The sequence below is a fragment of the Cordyceps militaris genome (assembly GCF_000225605.1).
Source record: "Cordyceps militaris CM01 unplaced genomic scaffold CCM_S00005, whole genome shotgun sequence".
NCBI lineage: Eukaryota > Fungi > Ascomycota > Sordariomycetes > Hypocreales > Cordycipitaceae > Cordyceps > Cordyceps militaris.
Window position 1 is genome coordinate 600,528 of NW_006271973.1, and position 14,751 is coordinate 615,278.

General features: G+C 43.0%; 2 protein-coding genes across 2 annotated transcripts; one reads left to right on the plus strand and one right to left on the minus strand.

Moving 5' to 3' along the window:
• Positions 1–808: 808 nt before the first annotated feature.
• CCM_06585 (oligopeptide transporter) lies at positions 809–3,836 on the minus strand (the record flags this gene model as incomplete). Its single annotated transcript, XM_006671726.1, has 2 exons — positions 809–3,708; positions 3,755–3,836. 2 exons carry the CDS (start codon positions 3,834–3,836, stop codon positions 809–811), a joined length of 2,982 nt encoding a protein of 993 aa, XP_006671789.1.
• Positions 3,837–7,579: 3,743 nt separating this feature from the next.
• On the plus strand, positions 7,580–9,303 carry CCM_06586 (carboxypeptidase S1, putative; the record flags this gene model as incomplete). The annotated part of the gene is made up of 6 exons (XM_006671727.1): positions 7,580–7,796; positions 7,869–8,068; positions 8,141–8,435; positions 8,498–8,863; positions 8,918–8,995; positions 9,059–9,303. 6 exons carry the CDS (start codon positions 7,580–7,582, stop codon positions 9,301–9,303), a joined length of 1,401 nt encoding a protein of 466 aa, XP_006671790.1.
• Positions 9,304–14,751: the final 5,448 nt, after the last annotated feature.

Genomic DNA, 14,751 nt, shown 5'->3' on the forward strand with positions numbered 1-14,751 from the left:
TTTTTAGTGAGATCTGGCTATAGAGAGAATCATGTGTCCTTTGGCGGCCAGGGCTGAGGGCGAAACTGCCGCTCGCTAGAGGCAAACTCGGCTGGAGGCTTCGGACACAGGTGTTGGAAGGATGGACTAAGGGACAGAGAGACGATACTTGGGGGCGGCGAGTGATGGGACGCAGCTCAGCGGGATGAAGACGGTGGATGACATATTCGGGAAAACTCACACACGTCGTGTTCCAGCTTGTCGCTTCCGATGAACTAGTCTATTTTTTTCCTGGAAGAATGTTGAGAAAATGGAAGAGGAAATGAGATGCAACACCGCAGCTGCGAATGATCCAGGACGATGGGCTCGTTGGCCAGGAGTCGGTGCCAAAGGGCCAACACGGAGGGCAGAATGGGTGTGCCTACGGAATCTAAATGAGACCGAGTTGAATCGTTTATTTCCTAGGAAAGAGACACGTGTGAACAGACTTGGAGTTTAGCAAGTCCGATTTTTTTTTTCGTGTCTGGCGGCATCGTAATGACGTTTTCCATTCAAGCGTGGCGCTTTCTCAAGCAATTCTTTTCACAAGAACCCCAAAATGAATACGTGACGCGAGCTCAGAGTCAAATTTGGCATCTCTAATCTTTATTCTTCTATTATTCACTTCACCCAATGCTAACGCACGTCTTACATGGTGACAACATAATGCATGTTTCATAGTGTAAAAGTAATTACAGGGTATATTGCCATCTCGTAGACAGTCAGGACTCGTGCTATAACAAGAGGTCATCATATCAACATTCAACTCGGACACATCCATCGTAATTCCTTAATTCCACTTGGCTGGACCAAAGGTACCGTTCGGTTTAAGTAGGGAGGACTGTTCACCGTCCAGGCCACGACCATCAATGGTGTTGGCCACAATGCTGACTCCCCACCAGTCAATATCCTTGGGGTGGTACTGCACAGCGAAAAATATGATGATGCCGCAGAAAGCAACGGCACCAGTCATAGCCGCCGAAAGAAGATAGTTGTATTTTTCCCACCAAGCAGTCTTGTACCGGCGGAGGTAGTACATGAAGGCAGCCGCCGCGTACAGACCTCCGGTAAAGTACGAAAGGTTGTTGGGAGCCCAGAATAGGAAGCCGTTCATGACCAACGAAGGATGGATGTCCCTGAGCAGCGCCAGGGGCTTGAAGAAGATGATGTTGATGGGCGTGTAGATGGCACTGGGCAGGGCCTTCTTGGCGGCGTTGCGGACGTTGCTGCCGAAGCGCTTCCCGGTCCACCAGAAAACAGCCAAAAGGAAGCCGAGCAGGAAGCAGTATTTGAGAGCGGGGTACATCTGCGAAAAGGTACGGGCAGGACCAATTGCACCCCAGACCACCGAGGCAGCAAAGTAGACGCGAGAACCATTGGCGCAGGTGAAGTTGGACTCCTGGTGAGGGTCGCAAATGTGAGGGATCTCGTTATCGGCGAACTGAACAACAGCGTACGCGACGAAACTGCTGACAAAGGAGCTGAGGACCTGACCGCGGTACATGGCACGAGGGGGTAGCTTGGCGTAGAATCCCATCTTTTGATCAGAGATGTAATTGTCGGCTTGACCGTTGATGTTATAACCGAAGGCCTTGACGAACATGAGGGCTTCGGGATGGCCAGGAAGAGCATATCCAACAATAAGCTCCGTGACAACGTTGAGTCCCTCCGTAGTACCAGAAATGGCGTACAGGTACGACATGGGGACCAGGAAAATAAGGTTCAAAGCGATGACGAAGAAGATGGTCCAGACAGGGGTATCAAGCTGGGGCCACTCTTTCAAAATGATGATGGAGAAGATGAAGGAGATGAGGGCAATGATTAAGAACCACCAGTCGGGAACTTCGGGGTATTTGCGGACCAAGTCTGTCAGCGCGTTGTCGAACCCATCATAGATGGATGACTCAGTCTGGGAGATGTTGAGCAGATGGCGGCCACTGTCAACAACACGTCCGCGAGCCAGAGCACCAACAGATTTGCCAACACCACTGAGAATGCGAGTCGTGAGTTCGGCAACAGACGTACACATTGATTTGGTGGCACGCCAAAGAGGACGCCAGGCATCGAGGAAGATGAAAACAAAGGTCAGTGGATAAAAGGCGAAAAAGGCTCCGTAGACAACCAGGTTTCCGGCGCTGTAGAATGCGGGCGAGTACTCCTCGTAGGCGGTCTGGTTAAGGGTACCGGTACCGGGGACGACGACGCGGGAAATATTATAGCGGTGACCCAAGTTGTCAAAGATGCCCGAGTCGTTGATTGGAAGGTACGCCGTCCACTGAACATTGCTCCAGTACAGGCCAACAATGGCAAGACCTCCGATGATACTGCCAATGTACTGCTGAAGGGTGACGAAGAAGGGGTAGACCAGCGGCTGAGAGTAGACAGACATGTAGTTCCAATCAAAGGTAGGTATTGGGTTGAATCCCAAACCAGCCATGGAGCCAGTAATAATGTTGAGGTTGAAGTGGCGAGGAGCAATCCAGGTCATCCAAGCAAAGGTGCTAAGAGCAGGGAACAGATAGCCAGGAAGCCAATAATACACAAACGTGCCGGCAAAGACGATGAAGAAGAACTTATATCGGGTAATAGACCACCCATGTATAGTCTCACGCTTTTCAGGCACTAGTAAGGCGCGGTTCAGAGCAAGGGTAGGTAGGATGCTAGGCCAAATGGCTTCCACAGGGTAAATGACAAAGCGACGCAGCAGACCAGAGAAGCCCAAGCCCATCATCTGGGTGGCGAGGAGCAGCATGATGCTATAGGCGGGCGTCAGCCACTTGTCGTGATAGTAGACGGTCTGTGTCTGAATGTTCCAGAAGCAGTATGCCGACGTAGAACCAACATTGATCATGATGGTGGCGAGCATCTGCTCCTTATAGGTCCAGGGTCCAGGATTTAGGGAAACGCGGGAGCCACGCCAGGTGAAGCCCCAGTCGGGAAGCATATACTGCAAGACCATGCCGCACGGGTAGAGCAGGATTTGGGCGACGGCCGAGGAGAGGACGATTTGCGGGTAGCGTGAGTTGAAGAGCGAATTAGTGAATTGCGAAATGACGGCCCAGACGAGGCCGAGGAAGACGGCACGGAGCGTCTCGCAGGGCATGTCCTCGTCGTCGGTCGCGTCGGTAATGGCACGGACTTCGGGGTACGGGGAGAAGAACTTGCAGACAGCCGTCTCCGTCTTGAGCTCCGTCTCCCACTCATCCGGGGTCTGGCCGTCGGCGGGCCCGCTGATGAGGTTCCAGAAGCGGGTGCGGGTGTCGTCGCCAAAGTTGTAGTCGTACTTGTGGTACTCGAGCATGTCGGACAGGATCTGGCGGCACTCCTCGACGCCGAGGACCTCGATCTTGGTCATGACCTGCTCAATGTCGTCCATGGGCGCGAGGCCGTCGGCGCCGTCCCCGCGCTTCTCGGCGAGCCGGTGCACGCTGACGTCGACCATGGTGGTCTGGTGGCGGGCGACGTCGGCCTTTTCGTCCACGCCCGAGGCGGTGGTGTGCGGCGCGTCGCCGTCCCCAAGAGGGTCGCTGGCAAAGGGTTTGCGCTCAGACATGGTGAGAGAATGCTTCTTGGCTGCAAAGAGGGAAAGCGGCAAAGGAACTCGTCTGAGACCAGGGAGAAGAGACGAGACGGATAGGTCGAGGTAAGAAATGCGGCCGGGGATGAGAGATAATATATAGTTGAGGTACTCTGGATTGAGATATACTGCGGAGTACATTATCAGTGCAACAGTTGCCATGTTCAATGCCACCCCCGTCTTCGAGCTGCAGAAAGGAAGGTGCCGATACTTTTGTCGGTGGCAGGAAGGGCGTGCGCATTGAGAACGCCACGGAAGGTGCGCAGGCCAATGATGAGTATGAACTCCGTAATTCTGCGTCTGCCATTTCATTAATTCGTACTCTGTACAATTAAAAGGTCTACTGGTATGACCACTAGTCGTCCATATCGCAAAGGGGCTTGCAGGAGCTGACGGCGCGCTGTGGGAAAGCCATCACTTGCCCATTTGCGCCATCTGATTGTTACAGAGTCGTCGCTATAAGCATCGGAAACCTATCACTGTTCCAGTAAGCGGCCCTCGAATATGGATTGGCAACATGGGGCGTATGGCAACGCCGGGTGAGAAGCACGTTTGGTGCCACACCCAAGATCCACGCGCGCTTGTAAATTCATAGACGCTGTTGTCCTGGCAGCACCTCATTCTGCGACCAGGAGATGTCTCCCGAAACAGCGTAGGCCGCCGATTTCGGTACGGACGTAGCGTGGCGACGGGGCTCGAGCCTGCTGCCATCTCTATATCCGTACTGTATGGGTATAGCAGGACATAATATCTACAGCCGGGCCCATGCAGTAGTGGCGCTCGACAAAAGTTCTTTCCAGAGCTGCCCCTTCTGACAATTGCGCGGCCCCCACCCCGGAATCCGGCAGGTGCTGCCAAGCAAAAGAGCCTCTGCGATTCCCGGCACCATCCGCATGGCGGCGCCACCACGAGTGAAGCAGCTTGGTGGGCGCAACTCGGGGGGAATTGAGGCGCTGAAACAAACAAAACAAGTTTCACGTCATCTCAACGACTGATGAGGCTGTTTCCATTCGTGTGATGTGGCTGTGGAGAGAGTGGGAAAAGAAGACGACTTTTGAGATGCGACAAGCGCCGGCAAAGATGGAGAGGGAGCGGGAGGCTGGGTTGCAGGCCAGGGTGAATTCTCTGGCATCAAGACGACTGCAAAGACTGCAGACACAGACACGCTGCACAATTCCAAATGCTTCTCCGCGAACCCGTGGGTCGTGCGGTGAGGCGACCGAGGAATGCTGCAATAGTTACCCCGGATGACCCCAAGATGGCGTTTCTATGAGGTAAAGGTTTTCGCTCGTCTCGCTCCTGTACAGACGAAGCCGCTAGTTAGTTCGAGGACGGGCTTCCAAAAGTTCTTTCCAAAGGGACCGGAGCGTGATGCGATCAAGTACTTCTTCTCCACCGCCGACTTTTCGTACTTGCCACATCTGGCTTCCAAAGTTCCGATACCTGACATTGCAAAAGGGCCTGCTCAAGATGCAGTAAAAATGAGTAAAAAAGGGGTTTCGTCACCAATAAGCCTGCCGCCTCGCCGGACGCCAATCACAAGTTCCTACCTGACAGAATTGCATGAGATATTTGGGCACCCTCGTCAGGCGATACCGTTCTTGATGAGGGGAACTTTTGAGATACCCATGGCGTGAGTCGAAACACGTCAAACCGAGGCGCTCGCTTCTACATGCCGCCCTAGTTACGGCCGTCGCCTCGGGAATGCCAAGCCGCCAAGTGCGGGATGGGACGGATCGCTGCGAGGCCGACGCCAAGCGATAATGACAGCTGGATATCAAACAGACATTCGTATCCCTTGTCGTATATGAATGTCCCAAGCGCGTATGCTCACCCTGCCGACAAGAGACGGCCAGCGTTCCCTTGTCCTGCGTGTCAATCCTGGTATGTCATGCAGTGAACGAATATAAGTTAGCCCCTTTTCGCCTTGGGGACATCAGCTCATTCTGCGCGAGGAGCGCCACCAGCCCACCACGACTAACTAGAACTTTTGCATTGGAACACAGACAGGGGATGCAGCCACCATTTCCGGGGTAATAGTGCGCTGGAGTCTGAGAGATCCTAGCTGCCCTGTCCAATCGCCAACCTGCCTTGAAAACAGAGGAACTTTCATTCCCTCCACTCACCCCTCTGTTGAAATGGCGCTACTCTCGTTGGTTCCGGAAATGTCGTGCGTCGCCGTCAGCCGATGCCGACCAGAAAGACTCTAAAACTGACAACCAGTGGCGTAGGACTAAAAAAGGTACTAGTATATTCGCGACACAAGAAAAGCATCTAATCAGAAACATGTGTAATTGTGTGTCTCGCTCTGGACATTGGCCCAGTTCCCTCCCATACGGATACATGGCAATGGTCGCACTTTTGTCGGGCCAAAGATCATTCGCCGGATCTGATTCTCCGCGTGGCGGAAGCATTCTTTCCAATTGTTACGACATGCACGTGAACCAACAGCGGCGACGAGAATTTTGCCACTGAATCTACCCAGTTACCACCAATACCGCAACCAATCGCCCTTGCCATCAATCAAGACCAGCATCGACCGACCCAGAACGCGGGGGAGGCGAAAGCAGCCATACATTGAAGTCCCAAAGGGAAGCTGGACCTTGCCTAGTCGATGTCTTGTTTGCGGAAAAATCCACATTATGTGAGGAACTCGCTACTGACGGGACGCCTTGTCACGGAGATGCTGTCGTTCTTACGTTTCGCCCCTTCCCTCTCCCCTCTTCATGGATAGAGCCCATAACTGATGTGGGCTTCCTATCAGCGAAGCTGGTCATGTCTACGCGAAGTTTCCAATTTAATCGTCTACTTCTAGCATTATATACATTGAAATGCTTGCACACGCTCCTCAAGGGGATCCTAGCAGCGATAAGTTAAAATCCCTACTCTTGTAAATGCACTGTAATATTCTCCCTTTAATACAAATGAATGCATTTTAGCGCCCTCCACAAGCATTGCGTGGCCTGACCTTAACCTTGTGACAACAGACGATGATGAACAAGCTACCGGGTAGCCCAAAAATGTATTGGCTTTGGCCGCGCCACAAAGCCTTGCCTACTCTTTCCTATAAAATGGAAAGACTGACTCGAGGCGAGCGAAATTGGTAAATATATAATAAATATTATATACCTTGAGTTTGGAGGTCAAGCTACGTTCTGGGGGAAGAGCGCGACTTCCACATTCCATCTCAGTTGTAAGTGCTTTATGTTGCCAAGAGTCCGCAAATGTCTTCGGCTTATCAACGGTGGAGTTTCACTGGATAACCATGTTAAACTCGGCATAGACTGAATTATCTTAAGAGGCCACGATTAGAAGATGCAAGCTCAGCACGCTATTATATCCTAACTAGTAAGGCTACCGGTCCGATCGTTCGCCAAGCCTCGTCTGGCAGCCTTGCCAAGTACGGATAGCGCGAACATGACGAACCTAGCGCCCGTTCCCAGGCCGGCATTCTCTTTACCAAAATCAGCCAGCATCCCATCTATCCCGCGTGTTACCGCATCGCCATTGTTGTACCCGTCGGCTCTGACCAAGAGCAAGCCAGCAACCCAACAACGCACAGCCTTCGAGTCGGGCTCAATGAAACCTGCTGGTTCCGAGATACCGAGAGATGATCGCAGCGGTCCGGTGCAACGGTAGGCGGTATCAAGTGCCGGGGACCTGCCCCATTAGGCAGGCCGCTACCGGGATCGCTCGACCTAGCGGGCAGCAAGCTTCTTAAAGGACGATAGGCTCCTTTCGTGCTTGTCGAATAGATGTGCTCCAAGGCAAGAATATACGAGGCGAGTTGAGCCTTTTCGCAGCCGTGGCCTTCCCAGCCGTGGCAGCGTCGTATGCTCGGACCGCTCAAGGCAAGAACAAACATGTTTGTCAACGACGATCGCTTGCCGGGGTAGTTGCCAAGTCTATATAGTCGGGAATGCCCCGAGAGACAAACAACTCTGAAGCTCTACACTAGTTGCCATCTCATCTCACCCAACAACGATGCGATTTGTTCCGCTTGCTCTCACCGCCCTGGCCGGGCTCGGCGCCGCGCTGCCGCAAGAGACCACCAACAAACAGTACAAGCGCACCGAGGGCGACGTCGAGTACAGCGTGTTTGAGCACGCCGCCACGGGCACCAGCCTCAAGTACGTGTCTAACTCGGGCATCTGCGAGACAACGCCCGGGGTGAACCAGTACTCTGGCTACCAGACGGTCGGTGAGTTGCCATCCCACAGACATGGTGAGGTATATACAGCACAAGCAAGTCCGCTGATGCGCAGACAACAAGGCGACAACCAGAACATGTGGTGGTGGTTCTTCGAGGCCCGCAGCAACGCCAAGACGGCGCCGCTGGCCCTCTGGCTCAACGGCGGCCCCGGCTGCAGCTCCATGCTCGGCCTGTTCCAGGAGAACGGGCCCTGCACGTTCAACGACGGCGGCTCGCAGCCCAAGCTGAACCCGTACTCGTGGAACACGTTCGCAAACATGGTAACTCCTTGACAAAGTTTTTGTCCCCTTCCTGTTTGCTTTGGCTAATCAAGGTTGGTGGTCCCCCCCCAGCTCTACGTCGACCAGCCCATCGGCGCCGGCTTCAGCTACGGCGACGTCAACGCCGTCGACTCGACGCCGCACGCCGCGCCGGCCGTGTGGGCCATGCTGCAGGCCTTTCTCACCCGGTTCCCCGAGTACCGGTCGCGCGACTTTGGGCTCTTCAGCGAGTCCTACGGCGGCCACTACGGGCCCGCGTTTGCCGACTACTTTGAGCAGCAAAACGCCGCCATCGACGCGGGCACCGTGACGGGCGAAAAGGTGCATCTCGTGGCCCTCGGCGTCAACAATGGCTGGATCGACCCCAGTAAGCATCTCCCGTGTGGCTGAAGCGCAGACGACAAAAAGGCTGATGAGAGAGAAAAACAGAGAACCAGTACAGAGCGTACATTGACTTTGCCGTCAAGAACCAGTACCGCCCGCTGCTTAGCGCTGACGACGCGCAAAAGTACTATGATGACTGGCAGAACAAGTGCGCGCCCGCGTATGACGGCTGCTCCGACGATGCCAGCACAAACAAGGCCTGCGCGCGGGCGGGCAATGAGTGCGGCCTCTACGTCGAGAGCCCGCTGGAAGAGCTCGCCCAGTTTGATGTCTACGATATCCGCGCCGACAGCGACTCCTTCCCGCCGAGCACGTTTGTTAACTACATTACCAGCGCGTCCGTCATGAAAGCGATTGGCGCCACATCCAACTTTTCCTCCTGCGGGCGGTCTGCGATTGGCGGCGACGACAGTACGTGTTCCTTCTGCAATCTGTGTACTCGTGTTACTGACAACCCTTGACTAGGCGCCCGCTCGTTCCTCGCGCCTCTGTCCAGAGTCATCCAGTCCAACGTCAACGTCCTGGTGTGGGCTGGCGATGCTGGTAAGTTTTCCGCGCCCGCACTACGTGCCTAGTGAGAGAAGATGTGTGCTGATGCCTGTGTAGACTGGATTTGCAACTGGATGGGCAACTACGACGCCGTGCAGTCGATTGCGCCGCAGGAGTTTGTCTCGGCCGCGATCCAGCCCTACACCGTCGGCGGCAAAAAGTACGGCGAGTACAAGACGGCGGGCAACCTCAACTGGCTGCGCGTCTATGATGCCGGTCACGAGGTGCCGGCGTACCAGCCCGAGGCGGCCCTGGCTGCCTTTACCTCGATCATGTCCAAGCAGAGTCTAAAGGCGACGTAGCGACTAGTATTGGAGGCTTCTCCAGCTTGGACACTTTGTATATACTGCGGATTGAGCTCGTACAAATTTTGATGGTGAAAATCCAAGCTGAGTAAATCAAGGAGATACTATTGTACAGATGGGAGCCCGGGCAAGTACACCTAGCCGCCCGAGGTGCGCGCTCTCTCGTAGAGACCCATCAACGTGACCAGCGCCAGACGACGGAGCTTTCCATCCAAGTCCCGCCGCATGGCCAGCGTACCGCACTGTCCAATCTTGGCCTGTCCCGTGAAGAGGGCGAGAATGTCCTCGCTGCCCTCTTCGGAGAGCTTCCAGTGGCGGTTCGTCGCCGCCGTCGGCTTGGTGCCGTCGATGCCCTTGTTCCTGGTGCGCGTCCACACAAAGGTCCGACGAGCGGACTTGGATCCGTCCGCGGCCTCTGCAGACGGAAGAGTCACAGACCACGCGTATTTGGCGTGCGTCGCCTTGTTTCGGCACGACAGGTCCTCCCACTCCACCCCGGCCATGTCCTCGGGGTCGCCCAGACCGACCTTGATGCCCACGGCGGCCGCCTGAAAGTGCACAACGGCAATGATGGGGCACTGTTTGCTGGAGCCTGAGTGGAACGTGAGGCGCGGATGGCTGGGCTTGGTTTTGGTCTTGATGGTGATGTGGTAACCCAACCACCCCCTCCAGGAACCACCACCCTGGTCCAGGAACCAGCTTATCAGTATAGCTAGGGAGGTTAGGAATTGATTAGTCAGTAGAAAAAAACAGATTAGTTAGTAAAAAATTAATAAGTTAGTAGCTTAATATAGACTATATAAAGCTACTATATTTCTTAAGCTAATTTATAAGACACTTCTATATATACTTCCTTAGGCTTTATATATACTATTTTATAGCTTTATATATATAGCTTTATAGCTTTATATATATCTTTTTAATACTCTATATATACTACCCTTAGGCTCTATATATACTATTTTATAGCTCTATATTTATAGCTTTATAGCTCTATATATACCTTTTTAATACTTTATATATACTACTCTTAGGCTCTATATATACTAATTTAAAGTAATTCTACTATACTTTTTACTAACCTTACTTTTCTAGAATATTATTAAAGCTTAATTAGTTAAAAGATAATATAGATAATACTATCTTATTAATTATAAATAAAACTAGTCTTTATTAAGCTATAAAATTATATTATATTCTATACTCTACCTTATAGAAATACTACCTTAGTAGCCTAACTTATAATAATACTAATAGTTATATATAATAATTAATATTAGTTTAGAAAACTATACTTTATAATTAACTACTAATTTAAGAAAAACTAAAGATATTAATAACTTATATTTAAATATAGCTAATAGTATAAAAGCTAATAGCTAAAAATAGTAATAATAGCCTACTTAGTTAAAATTAGTTTACTACCTTTAAGGAAAAGAACCCTATAATTACTACCTAATATATTAAGATACTATACTAAAAAAAGGTTAGTATTATATAGCTTAATATTATTAATAAGTTTTTTAATATTTATATAAACCTTATAATAATAAAGATTAGCTAATTAAATTATTAAAATATAAATAAAATAAGCTTAGCTAAAGGTAATAACTAGAATAGGCTTATAATTAGTATAAATTAAGGTAATAAATATATATATTATATAGACTAGGGGTCTTTATAATAGATTATAATTATTAAATATATATTAATAACTAATTAAAAGCTATTATCTTTAGTTATTTATAAGGGGGAGATAATATAGAAATAATAGTTCTTTATTAATCTAATATATTCTAAGTCTTAGTATATAATATATAGTAAAAAAGGGTAGATTATAAATAAGCTAAGCCTTTATTAGCTATAAGAAATTTTTATTCCCTATACTTAGCTAATATAGGCTAATTAGAAGTAATTATTAGTTTTAAATAAGTATAAGTCTTATTTAATAGATATTTTTTTTTAATATATCTTTATAATAATATCTATATAGTTATAATCCCTATATATACCTTATATATTCTTTAACTATTTAATATTACTATTTATAACCTATTAAAAAGGTAATATTAAGATAGCTTATTAAAACTTAAATTTAGCTAAATAAGCTTCTTAAATAGAAAATAGCTCTTTTTAGCTATATATATATAAGTATATAACTAAACTTTTAATATTAATAATATCTAATTAAGGTAGGCTACTATAAGTCTTTAGCTAATTAACTATATAATACCTTTAATATTAAGGTATATAAGATACTTAAGTAGAAGGAGTAGAAAGTCTATTAAATATAAGTTATAAGTAGGAAAAGTAGATTAAATAGGTAAAAGAAGAAAGAAGAAGAATTATAATATTAATAGCTATAAAGATTATATATAAATTATATAGAGGGATTACTATGCTTTATAGCTAGAGACTATAGAGACCTTTCTTCTACTTCTAAATAACTACTAAATACTCTAATATAGAGTTAATATAGGTATTTTAAAGTATCTAAGAAGAGGCATTAAAGGCATTCTAAAGTATCTAAGAGTTATATAACTCCCTTATATCTTATATAATAGTTATCTAAATTATATAAAAGTAGGTCTATTATAATAGGAAAAATTAGGGTATTTTTATAGTATATATAATTATACTATTATCCTTTATATCCCCCTATAAAGAGTATATTTTAAATTTATATTTTTTTAAATAAAAATATTATAAAATAGGAAAAATTATATATATAAAATATATAAAAAACCTAGTTATATATAGGAATTTAAACCTATTATTATATAGTATTATATTATATATAGGGATTTAAACCTATTATATAGAGTATTTTTATAGTGTATAGGAATTTTAACCTATTATAATATATAGGAAATTTAACCTATATTATAGTTATTAGAGTTTATTAGTATTATAATAAGAAAAACCTTTATTATTTAGGTAAAAAACTTATTTATATATATATATATAAGGAAAAAACTATTTATTTATATAGCTTATAAAAACCTTATTATTTAATATCTTATTAATTAGGTATATTACCTAGAGATAATTTATTAAGGAAACTATTAAATTTAATTAAGCCTAGGGGCTTAGTAAAAATATTAGCTAAATTATTAGCTATTTTAATATAGAAAACTATTATATTTTTATTTAAAATATATATTTTAGTATAGTAATAAGCTATATCTATATACTTAGTTTTCTTATAAAATTTAGGATTTCCTACTAATTTAATAGTAGCCTAGTTATTTATTAAAATAAGAGGTATAGAGCTTTTTCTATTTAAATTTAAACTATTAGTTAAAAATTTAAATAAATTATTTAAAAATATAGCTTCTTTAGTATAATCTCTTAAAGCTATATATTTAGCTTTATAAGTACTTAAAGCTATATATTTTTACTTAGTATAAGACTAGCTTATAAGGTTATTATATATATAAAAGCTATAACTAGTTATAGATTTTCTTTCTTCTAAGTTACTAGCCTAAGAAGTATTAGAAAAACCTTTTATAAAATTATAATTAATAGGAAAATTATAATTATAAAATAAAACTCTATTAGGAAATTTATTTAAATATTTCTATATAGTATTTAAAGTAGAAAAGTAGGTATAGTCTAGTTTAAAGGCAAACCTAGAATAAGTTATAACTATAAAGGCTATATTAGGCCTAGTTTTTAAGGCTAGGTATAATAAAGAGCCTATTTCTTTTTAAAATTATAATATATCTATTAAGCTAGCTTTTATAGTAGATTTAACTAGCTTTAGACCTTCTAACATAGGGGTATTAGAAGTTCCTATATTTTCTTTATTATATTCTTTTATTTTATTAATAAGATATTTATACTAGGAAAGATATATATACTTATTTTTTCTATTAATAGTTATATTAACTCCTAGAAAATCTCTTATTTTACCTAAATCTTAGACTTTTATATATTTATTTAGGTTAGAGATAGTAGTTTTTATTATATTTATATTAGCCCCTATAAATAGGATATTATTAATATATAAAATTAAGGCTATATTATATATATTATTTATAAATACTCCCTAATTATAAGGACTAGTATAAAATCCTAGTTTATTTAAATTATTTAATAGAAAATTATACTATAGTCTAGGGCTTTATTTTAGACTATATAACGCTTTATTTAATTTAGTAATAATTCTATTAGTTTTATATAATTCTTTAGCTTAACTTTTACTTATATTTAATTTAAAAGATAATTTTTCTAATAAATAATCTTTATAACCCTTAGGTAAAATAGTATAGATTTTATAATCTATATTAGTATATATAAAAGCATTCTTTATATTATATTATTAGATATAATAGTTATTATATATAGCTAAAATTAATAGAATTCTTATAGATTCTATTCTAGTAGTAGTTATAAAGGTATCTTTATAATTAAGTCTTTTAACTTATTTAAAACCTTATATAACCTATCTAGATTTATATTTATATTTATAATCTAAATTATTTTCTTTTATTTTATATACCTAGCAACCTTTTAGAATTTCTTAATTTTCCTTAGGTTTATAGGATATAGTCTAAGTATTATAAAAATATAATTTATCTACTTCTAGTTTTATAGACTCTAGCTATTCTAAATTTTCTTTAGAATTTATAGCTTTATTATAACTAGAAGGCTTTAAAGGCTTAGTTATAATATTAAGAATATAATTATTATAATTATTTATTATTATTATATTAAGGACTTCTTTATATTCTTCTTCTTTATCTATTTTTCTAGGTATATTAATAGATATATTGGTTTTAAGTATACCTTTAATATCCTTCTTAATAGAGTTATTATTCTCTATTAAAGAGTTATCTATAGAATTATTTTCTATATTATTAGTATTATTATTAGTATTATTAGTAGTAATACTATTATTATTATTAATATTATTATTATTTATAATACTATTATTATTATTATTTAAAGAGATTTAGTTAGCTAAAAACTTCCTATAGTTATAGTTATTCTCTTTTAATAAATTAAAAGAGATATTATTATTATTATTATTTATAAAATTATTTTCTAATATAATAATATCTCTAGAAATTATAACTTTTTTCTTAGAAATATCCTATATTTTATAAGAATTTAGAAGATATCTTATAACTATACCTTTAAAGGCTCTAGTCTCTAGTTTAGAACTAGGAGTCTTATTTTTATAATAGACTATACTTTTAAAAGTCTTTATAACTAATAAATTATATTTAGTTAAAATTCTATTTTCTTTTAATTCTATAAGACTTATATTATTCTTTAGAGAACTATATAGTATTATATTATATAAATAAATAGTAGTTTCTAAAACTTCCCCTTATAAAAAGGTAGGTATATTAGCTATAAATAATATAGCTCTTATTTTATTTAATAAAGTCCTATTTACCCTTTTTATAGTACTATTAGGTTCTTTAGTATAGGGTA